The 24085-nt window shown below is 55.3% G+C and overlaps 1 protein-coding gene across 10 annotated transcripts in view; it reads left to right on the top strand.

Moving 5' to 3' along the window:
* ATOSB (atos homolog B) overlaps positions 1 to 23858 on the top strand; it is a 39305-nt gene extending 15447 nt beyond the window's left edge. For 4 of the 10 annotated variants that reach the window (XM_061477280.1, XM_061477285.1, XM_061477287.1 and 1 more), the window contains 9 exons: positions 14157 to 14249; positions 14775 to 15049; positions 16880 to 18139; positions 19639 to 19697; positions 19938 to 20034; positions 20531 to 20689; positions 21740 to 21808; positions 22702 to 22907; positions 23203 to 23858. In XM_061477280.1, coding sequence (XP_061333264.1) covers positions 17060 to 18139; positions 19639 to 19697; positions 19938 to 20034; positions 20531 to 20689; positions 21740 to 21808; positions 22702 to 22907; positions 23203 to 23356 — 1824 coding nt within the window. In that variant the 5' untranslated portion in view covers positions 14157 to 14249; positions 14775 to 15049; positions 16880 to 17059 and the 3' untranslated portion in view covers positions 23357 to 23858. Of the gene's footprint in view, positions 1 to 1528; positions 1760 to 7381; positions 8573 to 8598; positions 10354 to 10395; positions 11430 to 13546; positions 14250 to 14774; positions 15050 to 16879; positions 18140 to 19638; positions 19698 to 19937; positions 20035 to 20530; positions 20690 to 21739; positions 21809 to 22701; positions 22908 to 23202 lie in introns of those variants that run through there. The other 6 variants (XM_061477283.1, XM_061477282.1, XM_061477288.1 and 3 more) reach the window with 6 other exon arrangements.
* Positions 23859 to 24085: the final 227 nt, after the last annotated feature.

The following is a 24085-nucleotide window of genomic DNA, read 5'->3' as shown; positions in this document are numbered from 1 at the left end:
ACGGTCAGAGCATCACCCCGTGCTGCCCATTGTGTGTATCCCGTGTGTCCTGCAAGCCACTAGCAGACTGTCAGCACAGCTCTTTTGTAGGTCCAGCTTCCCATGGATGCTGCAACCCGCCTTGCTTGTCTGAAGCAGTCTTTATTTGAGGCAGTGCCCTAAGGGTTAAGCCACAGTTGTGGGATAGGGTTTGTAGCAGGAACAAAGAGGGCTTTTAAGGTCTGCTTTGGGCTGGGAATAGAGGGAATGGATTGAGCCTTTCCCAGTGTGTTGAATTACAAAGGTCATGGAGACCCTTTTGCTGAGAGGCAGCAGTGGTTGAGGTCGCTGCTGGAAGAGGGAGAAAAGAAATTGTGAAACTCAGTGAGAACAACTTCATGGGGAGCTTTAGGAGCAGAGTGAAAACTGGAATTGTATCCTGAGATGAATGAGTGGTGAACACAAGGCTGGGAGCCAGGAGGCCAGGACTGCTGGCTTTGTGCAGGCCTTCTGCCCTGGGACTTTGGGGTGGGTTGGTTTTGTTTTCCCCCTCCATATAGCATTTGCAGCTGCCCTCACACATGGCATGTGAATTCGCAGCATCACTCTTGTACGCAGCTCTTGGGCCTCTCCCACCAGATCTGGGCAGATGGAGGCTGCAGAGAGTAAAAGGCAATGCCTGGAAGGGATGACCTCTCCAAAATGGAGACAGAGGAGACAGCTCTGGGTGCCTGCAGGCACATTTTGCCTGGACAGAAGAGGGAAGTTGACTTTTCAATGCCTGCCCAAGCTAAAACCGTATTTCTCACATGTACTCAAGGAGTAAAGCCCCATTATAGCCCCTCTGCTTCATGTCATCTATTCAGGGTGCCGTGCGAGGGTCCAGCAATAGAAGCCAGGGAAGGGATGGATGGCAGAAACATCTGTTTCCCTTCCCACAGCAAGGTGGGAAGAGGACACAGCCCGTTTCCATCTTCAGCTTCGGATGGCACGAGCCAGCCGGCCGGCCCACCCAGGACGTGTATGAAGGGCTGCAGGATGTGCTGAGTCAACAAGAGCATCCCCTTGCTGAGGGCGGGGAGCTGATCAGGGCTGTGGAACAATAAGGGCTTCCAGCCTGCAGGAAGGATGAGCACCAGCTGTGAAGCACACGGTGGGCTTTCCAATTTTAGCCAACTTGGATTTGTGTTACCGACCAGAAAAGGCGGTTTAGTCCTTAAAACTTGGCACTTGGCCTTTCAGCTCCATTCCCTGGCACAGGATGATGGAGCTCCCCCGTTTCATGTAAAGAAATTCCACATCTGGTCTTTATGTTGGATCATACGACCTTGGATGTGATTTTTGGGGCAAAAGGCTGATGCTTCGTTGGGCTCCGTCTAGGAGGTGAGAGCTGATCCCAGGGAATACTCCATGAGGGCCACTCATCCACCACCTGACTTAGCAGCCTGGAGGCTGCTCTACTTTTCAAGCACCAAGGGAGAGCTGTAGGGAGCACAGAGCTGCTGTGAGGAGAGCCCAGGGAGAGGCTTCAGGGCTCCCAGAGACCATATCATCTTCTGCTCACCTTTGTAGATGGCCTGTTCTCAGATTCGTGCTCTGTGTGCCTGTTCTTGTAACCAGGAACCATTTCAGCACAAGGATCAACTTTGTGTACTTCTTGCTGCTTAGCGTTGACATTGAGAAAGCCTGAACTTCCTCACCTGCTGTTGCCCAAAATCCTCTCTTTCAGCCCCATCTTCTGGCATCATGTGTGCTGCAGAAGCATGCGACTAACGTAAAGGTGGGTGAGTAAACTCCTCTCTGCTGACAGGTCCCAGCCTGCTGACCTGAAACCTGCTGTTTCAAGGCAGCAAGGTCTAGTCACTGTACTTTGAAGGGGTGCTCTGCCACTCTTCTTAGCCCGCTGCGCTGCAGAAGGGAAACCAAAGGCAGTTGCAAGGGATTTCCTTGGTGTGAGAGAGGTGTCAGAAGCAAGAGCATCTTGCTGTCTCTTCTCTGCTCTTCTGGGTGTTGCAGATGGGGTGTTACCCCTCTGTTAGTCACAAATGGGGGGCTGGAAGGAAATCATCATGGTCTGTCTCAAATTGGTCTGTCTCATACATTGAGCACTATGGAACCCCATCCTCCAGCCTCCTTAGAAGGACCCCAGGGACTGAGGAATCCCAAGAGAGGAGGGTGGTGTGCAGGGGAACTGTTGTTTTCTTTGCCCCGAGAAGGGAGAAAGGCTCTGTTTGTACATGGTGAGGGTCAGGAATGTAAAAATCCATTAAGAATCACCAGTTCTGACGTGTAGTCCTGAGCTTTGGCAGAAAATTGGGTTTTGTCCCTTTTAATGCATGATAGCCCAGCCCAAAACATTGTTCCTCCTCCCTGGCTAAAGGACAGTTAGTCTGGCTTTAATTCCTGGATGTCAGGGCCTCCTGACCCAGCTGGAGCTGTGTGACCCTGCTGGAGATGCGCTGGTTGAGTGACTTGTCCTGTTGCAGCACCAGAAAGCTTTGTGTGAACAGTTCCATGTGTAGGCAAAACGCTGCAGCTGGCCAAGTGCTCCTGGGTGGAAGGGATTGGAAGGGACCATAACCACCCCTTGTCAGCGTGACTGTGACACGTGGGATGTGGAGAGGAAAGAGTGAGAAAAGAGCCTGTGTCTGATCCCGAGTGATTTCCTCCTGTAGTCAATGGGAAACGGATCCTACAGCTACGACAGGCAGAGGCAGAGGTCCGTGACCGGGTGTGCTGCACAGGCTGGTGTCTTGTGTGTGCGCCGGCGCTCTCGTGTGTTCCTTGACACAGATGGATGTGCTGTGGTACGCGGAGCTGCTCGCCGGCTGGGAGGTGTGTGCTGCAGCTCTCAATGGGCTCCGGCGTGGCTGCAGTGTGCCATCCGCCTCTTGTCGCCTCTGCTGCTGTGGTCCTGTGATGCTGGGGGAGAGGTGGAGGGAAAGGATGTGGGGTGAAGCCTGCTTGGGCTTCAGCTCCTAGAATTAGGGGCACTGCTATCAGGAAGCAGCCTGCGGAGGATGTGTGTGCATGGTATTGTGTGTGTGGCTTGTACAAGCCATATCCAGGAACTGGACTGTACAAGCCTGTGGGCCCTTGTCATGGCTTAAGCCCAGCTGGTAACCCAGAACCATGCAGCTACGCACTTATCCTCCCTTCTTCTCCCTCAGATTCGGGTGGGATGGGGAGGAGAATGGAAAGAATGTAAACCCCACGGATTGAGATAAGAACAGCCCAGTAACTAAGGTATAATGTAAAACTACTACTAACAATAATGGTAATTATAAGGGAAATCACAAACAGAGAAAATATGAAACTAAAAAGGGAAGGGGGAAAAAAAACAATAAACAGCAGTGATTCACAATACAATTGCTCACCACCTGCTGACCAGTACCTAGCACGACCCGAGCAGTGATCTGACCCTTCCAGGTGACCCTCCCCAGTTTCTATACTGGACATGGTGTGCTGTGGTATGGAATACTCTTTGGCTAGTTTGGGTCAGGTGTCCCGTCTCTGCTTCCTCCTGGCTTCTGGTGTCACTGGCAGAGCATCAGAGTCTGAAAAGTCCTTGTTCAGAGTAAACATTACTGAGCAACAACTGAAACATCCGTGTGTTACCAGCGTTGTTCCCAGATTGAAACCAAACCACAGCCCTGCACCAGCTACTGGAAGGAGAAAAAATAGCAGTCACAGCTGAACGCAGGAGAGCGCTGCATGTGCAGTGGCACCAGCTGATACCCACCATAGCCGTGGTTAGAAGAAAACCCTTTCTGTCCTCCAGGAAGCTCCCAGTCAGACTGGGAAGCGGCACAGCCCCATGGGGCATGTTTGGCTGTACCCAAAGGCTGGTTAGTGGTGTGGATCCAGGCTGCGGCAGCACCGGGTAACCCTCCCACAGCGGGAGGGTTATGTGCTGATAAAGCACACGGGCTTGCCTGGAAGTCAGGCTCGGAGGAAGCCCTCCTCCAGCATCGCTCCTTATCTCGGCAGCGCTGGCACAGGGCAGTGCTCCCAGCGTGCCCCGGCTCCCGCAGTGGACCAGAGCCAGCGTGGCTGTGTCTGTGGGTCTGTGTGTGTGTCTGTGTGTCTGTGTGTGCTGCAGGAGGCACTGAGCCTCTGTCACGGGCTCCCTGCTCCGTTTGCTGCCCTGCAGAGCGTGTGGCACGGCCCAGGGCGCACGCAGCGGCACACGTGTGCATGCCCAGGGCTGAGGCAGCGGTGGGGTGAGTCAGGCAGGAGGAGGGTGTGAAGCGAGGCGATGAGTCAGCGGGAAGCAGAAGGCATGTGCTGGCCCAGGGATGGGGCCTGGAGAGTGCTGGGTCTCCAAGCGATGGAGTAGGGGACGGAGGAGAGCTGGGGAAGCCAGAGGATGTAGTGTGTTGAAGCAATGCCCGTGGCTTGGGAATGGGCTGGGATCTGACTCAGCCGTGTGCCAAACATGTGCCTTGCCCGCGTGGAATCAACCAGGTTGGAAAAGACTTTCAAGATCATTTTCAACTCGTTCCCTGGGACTGCTAAGACTAAACCGTGTCACCGAGGGCCTCATCTACACCATTTGTGAACACCTCCAGGGATAGTGACTCCAGCACTGCCCTGGACAGCCTGTTCCAATGCCTGAGCACTCACTTGGTAAAGAAATCATTCCTAATATCCTGTTTAAACCTCTCCTGGCTCAGCTTGAGACCATTACCTCTTGTCCTATCACTTATTACTTGGGAGAAGAGACATCTCCAGCGATGGCTACGTTGCTGTCCTAGGGTGGGCTGGGGCATCCTTGATGCTGAGGCCTTCGCAGGAGGGACCAAGGAGCAGAAGGGAGCAGTGCAGTGACCAGGTATCCCAGCCACCGGTGCATGGGGTGGATCTTTGTCCCTGGACTGTTCAGTTTCCATTTAGCTCAGTTGATCTCTTCAGAGTTTGGCTGCTGATGGTCCTGCTTATCACTGCTGAGGACAGGTCACTGGTGGGCGTGATGGAGATACCACAGCACTGAAGCCAAAGCTCTCTGTATTTAGGACCAAACTTCTCGGAGCAGGTATTTGGGATATCCCAGCTCAGGATAACCTATGTTTGTTGCAGGTTTGCTATTGCTACTAGCCAGGGCAAGGATCAAACACTCAAAAACCAGCCCCCACTGCTCTCAGTATTGAGGTGAGTCTTTATATCCAACATCCCCAAGGTGTGCAAGTGCCTGCTGCATGCAGGTACCTCCTATTTGCCCTGCTGGCACCCTTGGCTGGGCAGGATGGAGACTGAGAGGCTCCAGCAGCCTCCAGAGATGCTCTGCCATGTGGCTTCTGATGTACTGCAGCAGGCAGAGCCTGAGAGCAGTGGGTTCAAGCAGCCTGGGAAAGGGAAGGCAGCAAAGGGGGCTCTCACTGCTGCCAGTGGCTGTGGGTTTGGAGAGAAGCTGGAGCTGAGCTCTCCTGGGAATCACCCAGGCACAGGATGAGCATTAATGGCACAGAAGGGAAATTGCAATTAGATATTAGGACAAATATTTCCCCAAAGGGCAGTTGGGCTCTGGAGCAGAGCCCAGAGAAAGGAGGCAGTGTCCACATTTGGAGACACTCAGCCCTTGGCAAAGGCAAACCTTAAGCAACCTGCTTGAGCTTGGCCCTGGGACCAAACCCCCTGATGTCCCTTCCCACCATTGTTATTCCCAAGTTCTGTAGTTCTTGGGGTGCTTGGTGATGTAACTTCTGATGTTGGACTCAGCAGTCCCTTCTCCTCGCTTGGTTCATCTCATCCATGTGGTATTAGCAGTGCCAGGAGATGGAGGCACTGCCTTAGCAGCACTCCCCAGCTCTTTGATTGAGAGAGAAAGTTTAGATGTACTATGAGTCTATTCAGGCAAGCATCGAGTAGGATGGAAATCAAATATCACCTGAAAGAAGGCAAGCTTTATTTTAAATTGCCTAAATAAAATCTGCAGAATGAAAGCAAGGAAAGAAAAATGTTCCAGTTATATCAAGCACAGGTATTCTTCTCTTCTTAGGACCAGAGCCTCTGGATCGCTTTGTAGTACATGCCCCTTTTCTTTGACTCTTCCTTTAGTTGAACTAATAAGCTCTCAAATCAAAGAGAGCTGCAGCACCCATCTCTCCGTTGTTCCCACCCTGTGTGAGCACAAAGAGCCAGTTGGCAGTGAAGCTCGGGGTGTAAACCACTCGCCCTGTTCTGCTGGCAGTGCAGAGCTGTGATCAGTACAGGGGTGCTGGTGCTGTTGGGATGCTGGGGACGACTCTGGCCCCAGCCCTCCGGCTGGAGGGGCTGCAAGTTTATCTTCCCCTTGTCTGTCCCGGAGACAGTGGTGATTGCAGGGGCAGTCACCAGTAGCCTTTCTAAAAGCTCCAGCTGCCTGACCATCCTGAGCACATGGAGGTTGAAATGCGCCCAAAAGGGTGTCTGGAAAGAGTTATTTGCTCACGGTATTTTCTGTTTCTTTGCCAGCCTTTTATTCTCATGGCTGCTCTTTTCCTGATCCCGTCCTGCAAGGCTGGCTGCTGCAGCCTTGTCTTCAGGAAAAATCTTTGGGCAGCAGTTTATTGTGTCTCCGAGCTTTGACCCTGCTGCCTGATGTTGCAGAAGCCTGTGTCTGGTGTGTGAGTGCTCAAAAGGGGTTTAGTGTTCGCCCCATCCTGTGTGTGAGAGTAATAAACCAGAGCAAAGGGGCTGTGTGTAGCCATGGTGCCTGGGTAGAGCTGACCTGCAGCAGTAGCTGCGTCTGCCTCCCCATCTGTCAGAGGCTGGGACGATGTCCAGGCTCCCCAGATGCTTTTATGTGGGTTTTCAAGGTCTAGGACATTCCCATGAGCTTGTGTTAGTCTCCAAATCCCTTCCAAAGTTGTTCCTCTTAGCCTTTCCTTTGGTTTTCATTGATGCTGGGCCGCTGTCTCGCTCCAAGTCCTATGTGTTCTCCCTTCCTTGACAGTCCACTCATTACCCCATGATGCTCTTGGCAGTCTTGTGTCGCTTGGATATCCCTGTTACACCACCTGAACACATCAAGAGCAGCAGAGGCTGGTGGTCTGAACCGAGAAGCCCCTGGGGTCTGTTTGCAGCAGCAAAGGTGGAAACAGCAGCATCCCTTTGTGTCCAGGATGAGCTGATTCCCGACAGTCCATGGAGAGCTCTCAGGTGTCTCCCTAAGAAGACTGGGTCTCAGGGGACACCTCTGTCCCCAGCAGCACATCTGCCACCAAGGCTTAAGGTGTTTTGGACCCATTTGCTGTAGTTAAGCTGTTTTCTGATGTTTCTGAGCTTTGTGTGCTCCTGCAGATGCAGCACAGCAAAGCAGGGGCTGCACAGTGGCAGCGCGCAGTGCTTCCATGGAGGCTTTCACCTCTTGCAGGCACCAGCATGGGGCTCATGTTCAGGTTGTCTGGGGATGCATCTGCCTTTGGAGCCTGTCCCTGTCCGCTATTGCTTCTGTGAAGACCAGGATGCTGATATGCCGGTGCCCTGGTGCTCTGTATTCCCTGCAGGCTGCACGCACCAGATAGCCCTGAGGACACGGCCTCTCCAGCCTTCTCTTGACTTGAAGCACCCACTGAGCCTTTGCTTCCTCCATATCCATGAAGCATACAGTGCCAGGCGGGTTCCCCCTTCCGTCTGGAGGGCATCCCTAGCTGTGTGCGTTGCTCATTGGCAGCCATGGTGAACGCACTGGGCAGAGGGCTCTGCTGTTGGTGGGGACACTGCAGGTGGTTCAGGGCATGTGGACCGGGAGTTTTGCCAATTTCATGGGATGAAATAGGAGCCAAACTATGTCTCCCAATGCCCTGTGTATGGATATGCTTACAGTCAGACATGCCAGTCCCTTCGACCCCCTTGTTCCCTTTCAAAGGGGCTTGTGCACTCATATATTTGCCTCTGTTATGGGTAACAGTATGCTTGCATGACAGCTGTGACATTCTTTTGCTAATGCCAGTAGGATGTTCCTCTCTCACCTTCAGTCCCATGGGAAGGAGGGACTTTCCATTTACAAGACAAGGCACAGGGACTGAATTAATGCTGGAAATCCCCCTTCCCGGCAGCATCCCGCAGCTCTGTACGCTCAAAGATGGACAAAGCCTCATCCTTCTGGCCCGAATCCCCGCCCAGCCCTTGTCACCATTCTGGCCTGTGCTTGAGCCTCTCTAAATTGCTGCTGGGAAAGGAAGAGTTGGGTGGATGAGTATGGCTCTGTGTGTGTGTGTGTGTGTGTGGTATCTCCTCCATCTGTGACACACAGATGTCTACCACAGGGAATGGAAAAGATGCTGAGTGTCCCCACAGCTGCAGCCTTATCTGCAGGCTGCAGCTTGGTAACACCAAGCCCGAGGCCTGATGCCTGTGGCCAGGCACCTCCCTTGGAGGGCTTTTATGGTAAAAGGAAGCATATCGCAAGAGGGGTTGCGGTGGGGACAGGCAGTTCCCATGGGGCAGATGCTGCAAGCACAATCCTTGCTGCCCTCCCCACTGCAGGCACTTCACCTGCTCCTTCTTCCCATCCATGGCTTTGGAGTCTGTGCCCAGAGGTGACTGGGGAATGCAACATCCTTGGGACCTTCTCCACTGCTCTGCGGTGCCCTGGTGACCATTTTGGGAGGTATGGAAAGGTGACACTGCTGTGGGCTCTTCCAGATGGGCATCAGGGACTTGTTAGTGTGGTGTGTGCTAGGAGGATTGGGCTGGCAGAGCTGCCCGGGGATGGGATGGGAACAAATAGGAGGATGCAAAGCCCAGTTGCCCTGTGAAGGATGTGGGGAAGGTGAAGTATTGTGCATCTGGGATCGGGCAGTGTGGATAGCTACAGGGTCAGGGTACAGAAAGAGTTGTCTTGGTAAGGAGGAAAGCTGGGGCTGTGGATGGCTGTGGTTGTTTGTGGTGGTGACTGGAGAGAAGACAGCAGAGGTGGGAGCAAAAGGTGTCTCATCACTCGCTGATTGCTGTGCTGTCTTCTCTTGGCTTGCACAGCATCACCTTGGCTGCTGGAGCTCCCTGTCAGAGACTGATACTTCTGTAACTGGCTCATAATGATGGAGAGCTGGCTGGGCTGTTCACACTTCCCACATAGTATGGCCTGGCACAGGGAGCTTATGGGAGGGGAGTTACCAGCAAGTGATTGCCTTTCCATTGGTGTTGAGTTAAACCAGTTAGTGTAGGGTTCACAGGGCTTCTGATTCAGACACCAACCCCAGGGCATCACTCCCCTGGGGAGATCAGATGAAAGGGACTGTTAATACTACATCACTCAGTGTGGTGGGGGTCTAGTCCTACTTAGACCTGGAGCGTGGCTCCCTCAGACAGATGTCCATATTGAACTCAGAAAATGATGTGCATTGGTGCCTTGGTTGTGTCCAGAGCCCCCAGGCATTGTGCAAGCACAGAGGAGAAGTGGTCCCTGCCCCTCTGCCAGGACCTGTTTGCCTTCTCACGTTCACCCTGTGACTGGCTGCACAGGCACGTGGCTGTAATCACCAGCGGTGGAAAACTTTCCATGGGTGGCAGTTGCCACCAAGGTCTGGAGCAAAGCAGCTGCTCTGTGCCCTCACCCAGTGCCCAAGGTCTGTGTCCCTGAGGACACTGCCCCTGGGGAGGGACGGGAGGACGGGAATGGAGCTGGCTGACACATCCCTGTCCCTGGGTGGCCGGGAGCTTACTTCACTCTGTGCATGTTCTTTGTTGCTCCGGGGTGATGCTGAGGCCACAGTACCACTTGCAAGGACCACGCCACTGGCGTCCATGGCTTTCCCTGGTGGCAAAGCCTTGCGGGCTCAGTGCTCCTTCCCCCGGGAGCAGTGGTGTCAGCAGCAGATACCCCGAGGGGCAAACACACAGCTTTCCATGAAGCAGAGCCAGCCTGGAGGAATGTGTGGCCAGCTGTTGTCCTGGGCCTGGCTTGTGTCCTCCCGCACTTCCCACCCGGCACTACCCAGGGGAGGGAAGCGGGGCTGGCCCACCCTCCGGGCTCCCTGCACAGGGCAAGCGGGTACCACCTCGGGCTGAATAGCCACAGTGGAGCCCAGCAGCATCCTGCTGCCTCTGCAGGGATCCTCTTGGGCAGCGGAGTTTTCCCCACCCCCAGCTCTGCCGCTGCCTCTTTGTTTTCTGGCAGAAGCCTCTGTGCCTTTTCATTGCCGTTGAGGCTGCAAGCAGGAGCCTCTCCGTGTGCCGTAAGTGCGCCTCGCCGGGAGCGTGATGCGGGCTGGCAGTCCTGCCGGGACCGGCATCTCCCTCGCAGGGCTCAGAGCCCACTAGGCATCTTCAGGGGTCTCCTTTCCAGGGGCTGTTCCTCCGGTCGAGCGAGGCTTCGTTCGAGGTCACCGCTTTCCTCCTCACAACCCCTCTCTTGCGCTGGCAGCGTTTCTGCACCTTGCCACAAGTGGAGTAAGTTGGGTGGGAAGGGGCCGGTGCCCAGCTCGCCCTTGCTCCCTGCTGAGGAGATACCTGAGATTAGAGCAGAGACAGGGGCTGCGGAGCCGGAGCCGGCGGTGGCTGAGGATTGCTTGTGCTGCGCCTGCCTCTCGGTGTGTTTGATCTCTCGACTTCCAGCGGGGACTGAATTCCTGTGCTGGATTCTGGGCTCGGCTCTTGTGAAAGGATCCAATTATTTCAGGGCTTTGAGCATCTCCATTTGCTGCCCATATTTGCGGCGCCCGGGTCTGTGCTGGCTGGAATTCCAAGTGATTAACGTGGGCTGTGACAGCCCTCCTAGGGGTGTTATCTTTGCTCACTGTCCCCCACCGCCCCTCTCTTCCTCTTCCAGCAGCCAGCGAGCGAGACAGGCAGGCAGAAACAAAGGTCTGTCCTCAACCTGGGCTATCCTCTCCGTGAGCGGCTGCTGAATGGGATTTCCCTGCCCTGCCTGCTGCAGGTTTCCTGGGCTCGAAGGCTGGAGCTGGGCAGCCGAGGGCTGTATCGCTTGAGGTTTGATCCTGCTCTGGTGCTGGGTGGGCAGGGGGCTGCTGCCTGCTTTGGAAGAGCTGCCCGATTGTCATGCTGCATTTTAAGCTGCTTTTCATTCTTTGTGGTTTCCTGGCAAGAGGGGCAGCGGTGCATGGAGGGGAGGCTTGGCTGGCGCGGAAGGCGGGTTGGACGTGGGGAAAAGCCATACACAGGTGTCTGTTCAATAGCAGGATCTGCCTGCAGACCCTGCGAGCCCCCGTTCCCAGCCGCGGGCTATTGTCAGCATCGCCGCCGGCACGTGGGGCACCGGGGCAAGGTGTGCGGAGCTGATCCGTGCCAAGACGTGAGGCATCAGATGGAGCAGGGGTGAGTCCCCAGCCCGGGAGCTCCGCTCCTGCTCCCCGAGCTCCCGGGAGAGGTTTCATTGTGTTATCCAGGCTCAACCAAGCGGAAGGGCTCAGTCCCTGCGGCACCTGAGCGTGGGGCTGGGAGGCATTAGCATTGCTGGGCAGACCTCAGCCCCTCAGGAGCCTGCGGCAGCCTGGAGACCAACCAAGGTACCCTGTGGAGAGGGCCCCCAGGGGCTTCTGCACCCCATGGGTATCCCCTCCCGTGGGATGGGAGGAAGGGCAAAAGCAGCGCCTCGCAATATGGGCATGGGTGCTAAAGGGCAGAGGGAGGTGTTGGGTCTGTCTCTGTAGAAGCTGTCTCTGGTGGTTTATAGGAGCTCACACTCCTGACATGGGCACTGCCTCTTGCCCCATCTTCGTCTTCCTCTCCATTGTCAGCACAGGAGCCAGCACTGAGCGAGGCTTTGTGGCTGCATAAATCTGGCACTGCAGGGGGCCTCCTGAGGACCCCCAAAGAGCAGCACTTGCGCTTGAGTGGGGCAGGGATGCTCCTTCCCTCTTCATCCTCCCTCCCTCTCTCAATCCCAGCAAGTGTGAGCTTCTTCCTCTCCAACCTGAATCGCAGACGTTGCCAGACCCACGTCCACGTGGGTCACCTTTCCCTTCAGGCACAGTTTGTTCCTTGAGCATCTCTCTAACCAGCTTCTCTGCAGGATTACCACCTCTTCTAGGCATGGTGCTGGAGGTAGTCCCCAGTTTCATATGTCTGTGTCTCTCCTCGTGTTGATATACCTGGTCTCTCATGCTATGGTGAAACCCTTCTCTGGTGGCAGCATTGCTGCTAGTGCTGCTGTTCTTCAGGGTTGTGATAGAAACTTTCTGCCTGCTGGAACTTCTCAAGCTCTGCTCTTAGCCTGTGCCAGGAAGCTTCTGGGTTTGCACTTGCGCTGGTTAGATTTCCTTCCTTCTCCTTGGGTTCAGATAGAACCAGCAGAGCTGCGATTTATCCTCCAGACAGTCTGTTTCCAGCAGCTTCTATTGCCTCTTCTCTTGCCTTGTGCTCTGCTTGCACCAAGGGTGATTATTTGCCCTCTTATAATGACTGCCCCTCTCCTTCTTAGCTGTGTGATTCCTGCTGGGCTGGCACGGTATGGTGCAGCCCCTTGTGCCAGGTTAGCGCACTGCTGCCTAGTGCTAGCATCACCTGGTGACCAGTGTTGAGGTGTCAGCTGGGATGGATTTATAGTGCCTCAGCCCCTCCTCATGGACCCATTTTCCTGAAAGGCTGCTGCTGCTTGAGAGCAAAGGTCTGTGGCTGCAGAGGGACATGGGAGGGACAAAGAATGCAGGTGAAACTGCTTACTTGTCCCAGCAGAGACACGCACAGGAAGGATGTGGCTTTCTCCTGCTGCACTCTGCTGACTCTTGCTGCCGGTGCTGATGTTGCTTCCCAGTGGTTGACTGTGCCATGCAAATGCAGTACCAGTCTCTCCAAGGGATAGAGGAGGGAAGCAGGAGCCTTCCAGGCAGGCAGAGTACAGCCTGTTACCACCTTGGTATCTGCCCATTCAGGCACTCAGTTGCTTTTCTGCCTGCCCTGGTGCAGGCCCCGTGTAGGGTGCCATGAGCAGCCAATCTTTTACAAAGGGTTTTTGCTGAGGTTTCGGACCAGAGGTTTACGGTGTTGATTTCCCCTGCTGCAAGTGCTCCTCGGGAGCTGGTGTATTGTGTTTCTGTTGTGGTTGGTCACCAGCAGTGCCTTTCCCATCTGTCCTGGGTTCAGCCGTAACAGGTATTATTCTCCTTCCAGTAGCTGGTGCAGGGCTGTTTTGGTTTCAGCCTGGGAACAACGCTGATAACACCGATGTTTTCAGTTGTTCCTCAGTAATGTTTACCCCGATCAAGGACTTTTCAGTCTCATGCTCTGCCAGGGAGGAGGGGAAGCCAGGAGGGAGCAGAGACAGGACACCTGACCCCAGTTATCCGAAGGGGTATTCCATACCACAGCATGTCATGCACAGTATAGAAACTGGGGAGAGTCACTCAGAAGGCCCAGATCACTGCTCGGGTTGGACTGGATATCAGTTGGTGGGTGGTGAGAGGTTGTATTGTGAATCGCTGCTGTTTATTGGTTTTTATCCTTTCCCCTTTTAGTTTTATATTCTCTCCCCTTGTTATTTCCCTTATCGTTATTAGTATTAGTAGTTTTACATTATACTTTAGTTACTGAACTGTTCTTATCTCAACCTGTCATGTTTACATTCTTTCAATTCTCTTTGCCATCCCACCCAAAGTGGGAGGGAGGAAAGGGGAGGATGCATAGTTCTGAGTTACCAGCTGGGTTTAAGCCATGACACCAGCAGTGCTGATTATGCCTTTTGGGCTGGCTGACTTTGAGCATGCCTGTCTGATGATTACAAATCCTATTGGAAATGTAATGAAAGAACAGCCCATTTCCTGGGGCAGGCGAAGTCAGGCAGTGAGCACACTGAGTGACCCTGCTGAAGCTGTCTTCACACCTGCAGGATGATGGGATGCAGAACTGGAGCATGGTACCAGAAAGGGGCTGCACTTGGGTGATCGGTGCCTTTAAGCATCCCTTCACGGATTTTGATCATCTGCCTGGCCGTGCTGTTTCCAGCCTTGAGCAGTGCTTGATGCTGGGGTGGGATGCCCAGGGGGACACACGGTGGCTTGGCTCTGGATGGCTGCTACAGTGAGCCCCACACTGAGGCTGCATGGGAAGGGAGGGCACAGTCCCCAGGATGGGCAGCATTTCCTCTTTCACATGGAGGTTCCTGGGCCATCAAAGCTCATGGGCTGCCCCTGTGACAGAGGGGCTGAGCATGGAGTGCCTGAGGACTTCTGCCTACCCTGAGGGTGTTGCACCACAACCTGCTGCCCGAGCTGACTCTCCTCCTTGCCTTCTTCCAGACATCAAAGCTGCGGTGCTGGTGGATTATGACTGCAGGGGAGCTGTGTTGAATCTGCAAATCTCTGTTGTGCATCAAGGACACATCTGAGCAGGTGAGTGCTGTGCACATGAAAGGACTTCTGTCTTTGTGCTGAGGAAGCTGGTGGGGGGCCATCATGGCTCAGGGCTGTCAAGCTCCTGGTTCCTGCCTTCCCTGCCAGGGATCTCAAACTGGAAGAAAACATTTGCAAAGCTCTTCTTGTTTGTAGGGCCAGAAGGCGCCCTTTGATGTTGTGTGTGCAGGAGGCAGGAGGTGGACATGAGACCAGCAGCTAGCTGGAGGCCCAGAGGTTGCTGGTGATCTGCAGTGTCTTGGGGAGCAAGGCATGAACTGGTTGCTAGAGCAGGGATCTGTTCATATGCACAGTGTTTCATACAGGAAGGCATGCAAAAGGGATGTAAAACATGAGCCAGGTATGAGGTTTCACAGCTTAGCTCAAAGTATTTGTGGCTTAAATGGAAATCAAGGTGATAGCACTGCCTGAGATGGCCAAGATGTATGTGCCCTTTGGGTTTGGGATGCTGGGAGAGACTGAGCCTCAGTGCTGCCTTCTTTGTCCGTGTGACCCTGCAAACAGGCATCACCCTCTTGCCCTTCTGGAAAGTATCTGAACCACCCCAGCCCTGCATCTCCTGCTTTCCTTCCCTCAGAGCCACTGTGGAAACCGAAGAGCTGGAGAGGACAGTGTGGCAGTTCAGAGGCACACCGTGATGGTGGGAGCCATTCCACGGCAGCCACGCCGCTTCTGGGGGGTGCCTGGCTGGCTGGTGTCTTCAGCTAATTGTGCCAACAGCCACCCCCTGCGGGACAGGGAAGTTAATCCGGAGCAACCTGGGGTTCTGCTGCAGAGAGGTGAGTGTGGGGCAGCCAGGACAGGCTGCACTGGGGGGTTACACGGAGGGGATATCTGGAGGTGATCTGGTCCCTCTGCTCAAGCAAGCGCACCCAGAGCCATTGCACAGGACCATGTCCAGACAGCTTTTGAATGTCTCATAGAATCACAGACTGGTTTGTGTTGGAAGGGACTTAAAGGTCATCCAGTTCCAGCCCACTGTCAGAGGCAGGGACACCTTCCACTAGAGCAGGTTGCTCCAAGCCCCTGTGTCCAACCTGGCCTTGAACACTGCCAGGGATGGGGCAGACACAGCTTCTCTGGGCAACCTGTGCCAGCGCTTCAGCACCCTCTTCTTCCTAAGAAGTGAGGGTGGTGAAAAGAACTTCTTAAATTCCTAAGTTCTTAGAAGAATTTTTTCCTAATGAATCACCTCAATCTCCCCTCTGTCAGGTTAAAGCCATTCCCCTTTGTCCTGCCCCTACAGGCCCTTGTCCCAGGCCGCTCTCCAGGTTTCCTGTAGCCACTTTAGGCACTTGAGCTGCTCTAAGGTCTCCCCTTCAGGAGCCTTCTCTTCTCCAGGCTGACCCAGCCCAGCTCTCTCAGCCTGGCTCCAGAGCAGAGCTGCTCCAGCCCTCGCAGTATCTCCATGACCTCCTCTGGACTCACTCCAACAGCTCCACATCCCTCTTGTCTTATGAACCTAGAGCTGGAGTTCCCAAGGATGGAGATTCCACAGCCTCTCTCGGTAGCCTGTTGAGTGTTTGGTCACCCTCACAATAAAAAGAATGTTTCCTGATATTCAGACAGAACCTCCTGTGTTCCAGCACCTTCTGCCTCTGGTCCCATCACTGGACATGACTAGAAAAAAACTGGCTGTATCTTCTTTGCACCCTCCCTTCAAGAATCTATATCCAGCCTGGCCTGCCACTTTCCCATCCCCATCAAGGTAGAGCCAAAATACCATGCACAGCCTGAACCAGATAGCCTTGACCCACTCAGAGAGCTGATTTCCCTGTTGCTCACCCGCCCCTAAGCCTTTGCTCCACAAGAGCAGGCAAAGCTGTGTGGACAAAGGGCAGAGCTGCCACGGGCAGTTTGTCAGTTTGTCTGGAGCTCCTTGGTCTGCAGTGATTTGTGCAGCATCTCCTCAGCTCCTGCAGCCATTTCAGTACTTAACATGCCAGAAAAACTCGTGGTCAGGATCCTCACAGCTCTCAAACTGGGCTGAAAATCAGAAGTGAGGGGCTATGCCTCATGAGGGAGGTCAGACCCTTAGGGCAGGAGCCTATGGTGGGTTCTGCAGCCCCTGGTACCACCCAGATGCTGACTGAGGTGGTGGAGGGGCAGGAGATAACTGTGATGTTATGCCAGGTTCCTGCACTCTGTACAGGGGGTACAGCCCTGCCTAGTTCAGCTCTTGTGGCCAGGACAGGTCTTCTTGGTGAGCAGGGGGAGATCTTGTTGCTGTTGCCCAAAGGGGTGATTAGAGGCCGGAGCCCCTGGGACTGGTCTGACTTGCCTGACTCCTGCTCTCTGGAACAGTGCAAGCATGTCCCTGGCAGAGGGCAGGCTTCCTTCTCCCCACTTGTCCAGACTTGTCCCCCATAGTCTCCAGCCTCCTCTATGTGCCCAGGCTGGGGAGGAATTGCTGATCCTGCAGATGGGTGACGCTGCAGGGCTCCCTGGAGAGCCACAGCAGCATGGTTCCTCTTCTCTTCCTGGCAGAGGGAGGTCTCAGTGAGGCTGTATGAGGACCTGTCTGTGCCACAGTAGGTCCCTCGTTACCAAAAGCCAAGATGAGCACAATATCCGAGGCTGACTCCCATTCTCCTGCTCTCTCTTTCCAGATGCTGTGCTGCAGTGTATCCCATAGTGGAGGGCTCACCCAGGCATCCTGAGTGAGGGGAGGTCCAACTCCCACCCCCTGTCCTCATACCCTGTCCTGTGGCACTTTACAGTCTCCTTTCTGCTACTGCATGGGCTGTTGTGACTCCGGCTCCGCTCGGAGTCCAGGCAAGTGAGGCTCCATGCGGCACATCCACGCGGAGACGTCCCTGCCCCCGGAGCACAGCGCAGACCCCAGCCTGTCCCAGCCCAATGGAGAGGCACCCTTGGAGGCTTCCTCGCAGCACTGCACCCACCGCAGCATCCTCATGGGGTACAACGAGACAGAGATCAAGCGCCAGAAGGTTTATCAGGTCTCCATCTTCTCGCATCTCTCCAGCTCCTCAGGGAGCGCAGAGCAGCGGGCAGGCAGCCGGACGGCTGTCAAAAGGGGATATCCCGAGCAGCGAACTACAGAGGGAGGGCGAGACCCCAAACGAACTCAATGGGGTGTTGGAGGGGTGGATGGCAAATGCGATGTGGACCCTGGGCAGGCTTCCCTGGATGATGATGATACCTTTGAGGACGGTCTGTTGGTGGAGGAGCTCTCCCTGTGCGGCTCTGCACAGCACTTCTCCCACAGCGGGCTGCGGGTAGTGGAGCACCGGTGTGAGAGCAGCCCTATCCACAGCCCCAAGGCCAGCGGAGAGGACAAGTTGCAGGACGTCTCCTCTTCCTCCTGGCCCCAGCACATTGCTTGCAGTACTTTGCACACAAGAGACAGTTGCCCTGTCTCTTCTGGGGATCAGCCCATAGACTATGGGCAGAATGGAGAGCGGGCAAGTGGCCACAGCTTGCTTCACCTTGATTTGCACAATATTGCACACACAGCACAGCTGGACTCTGGTGGGAAGGAAGAGAAGTTGGGGAGCAGTCCGGCACACAGCAGCAGGGCTAGTGGAGGAGAGGGATGGTCAGCAGTGCCCAATGGGTGCAAGGAGCCGGCAGCTCCACAGACAGTGCTCAGCCCTGAGCCCAGCAACCTGGGCTCCCTGGACAAGACACCCTGTGGGAGCAGCCAGCTCAGTGCCAGCAGCTGCCCGGCCAAGAGGAAGCTGCTGCCCGCTGGTGAGGTTGTGGCCGACTCCTGCTCCGAGGATGAGAGCCTGTCCCCACCAGTAAGGAAGAAGAGGGTCCTGCTGTGCCATCCTGTGCCCACAGCCTGCCGCAGCACTGATGCCAAGGGGGCTCCTTTCTGGAATCACCTGCTTCCCACGGCCAAGGTGAGCATCGCTCATGGGCGGGATGCAGGGAATGACCTGAGGACACCCAGAGCTTAGCATACATAGCAGTGTGGGTCACTGTGGCACCATTCCCTGTGTGTCCCAGTGCTGCAGCACTGGTGTGAGCAGGGCAGCTCACACACACTCTGTAGGTTATCATCACCTTCTGACGCCTTGGAGTTGCTGCATCCTCTGCTTGCAACCAGCTCTTTAGCCTGGAGAACCTTGCTCGGGCAGGACATGAACCCCCGGGACACATGGACACATGGCATGGGGCCACACTGAGTATTGACAGCTTCGTGTTAAGCTATACTTACCAGAAGGCTTGGGAGGAGTGGCTGTCCTCTGTCTATGTGATGAGGGAGAAGGCAGAGGTGTGGGATGGCTTTGGTCCCTGGCCATGATATCCATCAGGACAAGGGTTTGGTGGCAGGGAGCGGGATTGGACATGCTCTGACCAAGGAGTGTGAGCCCCAGTGCTGTGTGCAGAGACACCACTGTCTTTCCTGTGGTTCTGGGATGCACGTGGCATACCCCCGTGGTGCCACCAGCTCTCAGAAACAGGGCAGACTCCAGAGGTTTGCAACCAGCCTGGCAGCCAAGGAGCTGCCTTTGATTCCTCCCTGCTTACCCACCCATCCTGACCAGCTTCTTGCCCTCACTGTGTGCTGCTGGCTGAGGCTGCAGCAGTCTTATGCCAGAGCTGGCACACTCCTCTCTTTCCCTGGGGCATCCCACAGTGCTGGCACCCCTCGAGGGCCCAACAGCAGAGCTTCCCTGGCTTGGAGCTGGGATACGCCATCCATGGGACACAGCTCCATCCCTGACCATGTGCTCTTTGTGGTGCCCGTCCCCCAGCCCTGCTGCCTCCACCACTGCCCTCCAGCAACTTCCCTCAGTTTTCCTGCCTGGTCATGCCAGCCAGCGCCATCATCCCTTTGTGTTCTGCTGCCCTTTGTGTGGCTTCCAGAAGGGAAAACCCCTGAAAAGGGGATGTCTTTAAAAGGAGGCTGCAGTGTGGCTCTGGCCCCACACCCTAAAGCTGTAGGAGTCTGGGGTGGGCAGCACGACTCTCTGCCTGGTGGCACTACTTCGCATGAATCTCCAGGGGACAGGGCTGTTCGTGGGCTGGTCAGGGAGCTTCATTGTATGTGTTACCATTCCCTGGGAGGTACAAGGGGTGTCACTGCATGGCTCTTATGGGGGTGTCTTGTCAATGGGGCTGGTCCCAAGACCTGCTTTGCAAGGTAGGAGTTGTGTGATGCACCCTCAGCTTGGGTACCAACACCTTCATCCCCAGCAGAGCCACTCTGGGGTTTGGGCAGCCGCATGTCTCCACCAGACACCCCACCCCTGCGGAGGCCAGTGACAGCTCCCCATGGATGAGAGCCTGTCTCATCCTCCTGGAGCTATGAGGCAAGGCAAGGGTTGATGGCACCTCCCAGGGTCAGTCCCTGGTTGCTGCCCTAATGTGATTCTCACTTCTGTGCCCCCTCCAGAGCTCTGTGGGCTGTACTGCAGTCGGGAGGAGGCTGAAGAGCGAGCTGCGGCTCAAATCGTGAGTGTCCTGGCAGCCCTGTGGGATGGACATGGGGGCTCGGGATGCTCAGACACCCCAGCACCCTGCAGCCCCATGGGAGGTTCAGGCTATGGGGCGGTGGGGAGTTTCCTCTGCTCCTGAGGGGTAGGAAGGTGTGTTCAACCTCCACCAAAGAAAGGGACTGGGGATGTGGAGAAGGATCTCCAGGGACATGGGCAGCTCTCCAGTCCGACACAAATGTTCTCTCCTGTTTCAAAGGCGACATCTCCGGAGCAGCCTCCGGAGGGGCACCAGGTCCTCCTCAGCACCCTGGGCCACCACCACCATCAGCCATGCTCTGCTTGGCAACTTTGAGGTAACAGCACCCATCCAGGGGCTCCAGGCTGGGCTGGTGATGGGCATGAGAGGCTGAACCTGACCAGAGCCCTGGTGTGGGGCTGGGCTGAGTGTCCCCAAAGCCTTGTTGTGTTTTAAGGCCAGTGGCAACTGAGCACCATGCAGCCACTCGCTCACTTCTCACTCCCCTCTCCCTCGCAGGGTGGGATGGGGAGGAGGATTATAGGAAGGTAAAACCTGTGAGTTCAGATAAGAACAGTTTGATAATTGAAATAAAGTGAAATAAAGGGTACCTGGACCCTGCTGAGACAGCTGCTGCTCTTCCTGCTTCTCTGCGTGAGATGGATGGCTTTGTGTCAGAGGAAGCAGCCAGGGTGCCTTACAGGTAGTGTCTGGACACATGAGAGCAAGCAGAGTTGTGGTTGCAGCGGGGACAGGGGTGATCTCACCTGCAGCTTCGAGGCGAGGGGCAGGGCTGGTGTTTGAAGGTCCCTAACATCCCCTTCCTCTCTCAGGAGTCCATCCTGAAAGGGCGCTTTGCACCGTCAGGGAGGATCGAGGGGTTCACAGCAGAGATTGGCGCCAGCGGCTCCTACTGCCCCCAGCACGCCACGCTGCCTGTTGATGTCACCTACTTCGATGTCTCCGAACACAGCGCGCCTTCGCCTTTCCTGGTATGCACACAGGGGAGGGCTGGGACCACGGGGGAGGTGAGTGAGGGCTGTACCCGGGCACCATGCATCCTGGGGATGTGCCTCTCTGGATAGCGTGGCTCAAGCAACCCCCTGCCTGAGAAGATCGCCACTGTGCTGGGAGCGGTGCTTAACCCACAAGAGCAAAGAGGGAGAGAAGAGGGAACCCCTTGCAGTGTCGTAGTTTAAACCCAGATGGTAACTCGGAACCATGCAGGCACTCACTTGCTCCCCCTTCTTCCCTCCCACTTCTGGGTGGAATGGGGAGGAGAATTGAAAGAATGTAAACCCCACGGGTTGAGATAAGAACAGTCCAGTAATTAAGGTATAATGTAAAACTACTAGTACTACTAATGATTATGATAATAATAATGATAATAATAATAATAGAAGAAAATAACGAGGGGAGAGAATATAAAACTAAAAGGGGAAAGGAAAAAACCCAATAAACACAAGTGATGCCCAATACAATTGCTCACCATCCACTGAACGATACCCATCCCAACCCGAGCAGCGATCTGCCCTTTGGGTGACTCCCCCCAGTTTCTATACTGGGCATGATGAGCTGTGGTATGGAATACCCCTTTGGCTGCTTTGGGTTGGGTGTCTGTCTCTACTGCCTCCTGGCTGCTTACAGCACCGGCAGTGCATGAGAGACTGAAAAGTCCTCAATCAGAATAAACACTACTTGGCAACAACCAAAACATCCGTGTGTTATCGGTGGTGTTTTTCTCAGACTGAAGCCAAAACACAGCCCTACACCAGCTACTGGAAGGATAAAAAAACCCTGTTACAGCTAAAACCGGGACATGCAGGCATAGTAACAGGCAGGCTGCTGCCCAGCTGTGTCATGGCTGTTGCTTCTCCATAACCTCTGTATTGCTGCTTGTTCGTCCTCTGGTTTGAAGAGGGGCTGAGATGGGCATCCTTGCTGCCCTGTGCCAGGTGTTCCTAGCAAGGGGAGCTCTTAGCCCCATGCTGGGCTCCCAGTGAGGTTTCTCTCTCTCTCACATGCTGTTCCTTTTGCCCCAGGGAGTGATTGACTTGGAGGCCTTGGGAAAGAAGGGTTACAGTGTCCCCAAAGCTGGAACCATCCAAGTGGTGAGTCCTTCCCTGGCCTCCTCACTCCCCTCTCCTCTCCTTTCTTCTCTTGTCTCTCCTCTTTCTTCTTCCCTCCTCTCTCTTCTCTTCTCCTCTCCTCTCCCCTTTCTTTTTCTCTCTCCTCTCTCCCCTCTCCTCTTCATGGCAGTGGGGAGGGCAATGGTTGGGCTCTGCTTCCCCCCCGGGTGGATATACTCCATCACATTGTTTGGCAGGGCAGCAGTCAGAAAGCTTGTGCAGAGGTGGTAGTCTGCCTACAAGAAATCTGGAGAGGGACTTTTTAGAGAGGAATGTTCTAGTAATAGCACAAGGGGAAATGGCTTTAAACTGACACAGGAGATTTAGGTTAGATATAAGGAAGAAATTCTTTCCTGTGAGGGTGCTAAGGCCTTGACACAGGTTGCCCAGAGAGCCTGTGGCTGCCCCATCCCTGGCAGTGTTCAAGGCCAGGTTGGACATAGGGGCTTGGAGCAACCTGCTCTAGTGGAAGGTGTCCCTGCCCATGGCAGGGGTTGGAACTGGATGAGCTTTAAGCCCCTTCCAACCCAAACCAATCTGTGATTCTACGATATATGGTCACCTAGACAGTACAACAGAGGTGAGCGTGGGGTCCCTCGTGTGCTGGCAGGGAGACAAGGTGATGGGAGATGCAGGGAAGAAGGAAGATGGTGAGGAGGGACAGGGTCTTCTGCAGTGGGGATGGAATGTGATGGGATCACAGGAGTGGAGGTGGGTGGAAAGGACTGATCTGTGGGCTCAGGCTATGCCCTCTGGGGCTGGTGCAGGGCTCTCTGGACCCTTGGTGCTGGTGCTGGCCCCAGATACCCCATCCATGCCCTATGGCTCCATCCCTATATCCTTCCCAATCTCACTCCCTACCCCTTTGCCCCCAGACCTTATTTAACCCCAACAAGACTGTGGTGAAGATGTTCTTGGTGACATACGACTTCCAGGACATGCCTGCCAACCACATGACCTTCCTACGCCACCGCATCTTCCTGGTGCCCGTGGGAGAGGAAGAAGGGGCCACCATGGCCCCCAGGGACCCATCAGGCTCCAGCCCACCGCGCAGGGTCCTGTGCTACCTGATGCACCTGAGGTAGGTGCATGGAGGGATGTGTGCCTGCCCCACAGTCACCCTATGGCTCCTCACCCGTATGTCCCTGTCTCCACAAAGCCTGCAGCTCAAAGCAAGGGGGATGGCAGCCTGAGACCCTCCCCTGGACCTGGGGAGCAGCAGGGACCCTGCCCAAGGGTGTCTCTGTCCCTCTGAACACAACTGGAGCATGGTCACCTTGACCAGGGGTTAAAGGAGGTGAGGGGATTGTGCCTCCCACCGAAGCTGTCCTGCTCGTGCCCGGTGTCCTGACGTCCCTGTTCTTGTCTCCATGCAGGTTTCACAGCTCCAAGTCGGGGAAGATCTACCTTCATGACGACATACGGCTGCTTTTCTCCCGCAAGTCGATCGAGGTTGACTCGGGCATCCCCTATGAGCTGAAATCCTTCACGGAGATGCCGAGGAACCCCTGCTACTCACCCCGGGCCTGACCTTCTGCACCCTCCAGGGCCGCTGGGGAGCCTCCAGCCCAGCACTTCGGGCAGTGATGAGTGAAGGGCCAGCAAGCAAGCACTGCCTTGAAGGATCACCCGCCCCAAGTGCCGCTGTGCTTCCAAGCAGTGCGGACACCGTGCCCTGCAGCAGGGCTGGCGTTACCAACCAGGCTTGCGGAGCAGCCCTGGCATTCCAGGGACATGCCCAAGCCCTTCTGGCAGTGCTGCTCCCACCTTGGACACTTGGCTGTAGCTGTGGGGGGAGTGAAGAGTTTTGCTGGGGGGCTCCGGGTTAGGCTGCCCACGCTGGTACCGGGATTGGGAGCAGGAAGTGTGGAAGGAGTTTGTATTTATTAGTATTTATTGTTGCTGGGAGCCCAGAGGAGGCTTGTGCTGAGGGTCAGAGGTGCTGTGCTCTTCTTCCCCCCATCCTGTCGGTGACAGATGAGGCCCCCCGGCAGCGCAGGGCTTGGGGCAGGGATCATGAGGGTGACTGGGGATGGGGAGGGTGAATGGGTATGTGGATGCTGTGCAAGAGGGGGCGAGCTGCCAGCAGCCGGGTGCGACTGCTGCGCTGGGGCTGTGTTAAACCCCTCCGAGGGGCTGAGATCTGCTGGGCACGGGAGGGAAGGAGCAGCCTGGGGAGGCGGGGGCCTGTCCCCTGACCCCTTTTAGACCAAGCCAGACCCCAAAGGAGCTGTGGCTGGCAGGGACGTGGTCATTGCT

This window comes from Pezoporus flaviventris, unplaced genomic scaffold (assembly GCF_033815535.1).
Source record: "Pezoporus flaviventris isolate CSIRO_AGI_PZ_B2104156 unplaced genomic scaffold, CSIRO_AGI_Pfla_v1 ptg000100l, whole genome shotgun sequence".
NCBI classification, from domain to species: domain Eukaryota; kingdom Metazoa; phylum Chordata; class Aves; order Psittaciformes; family Psittacidae; genus Pezoporus; species Pezoporus flaviventris.
Note: the sequence above shows the minus strand (reverse complement) of the source record. Positions and strands in the feature narration are given on the sequence as shown.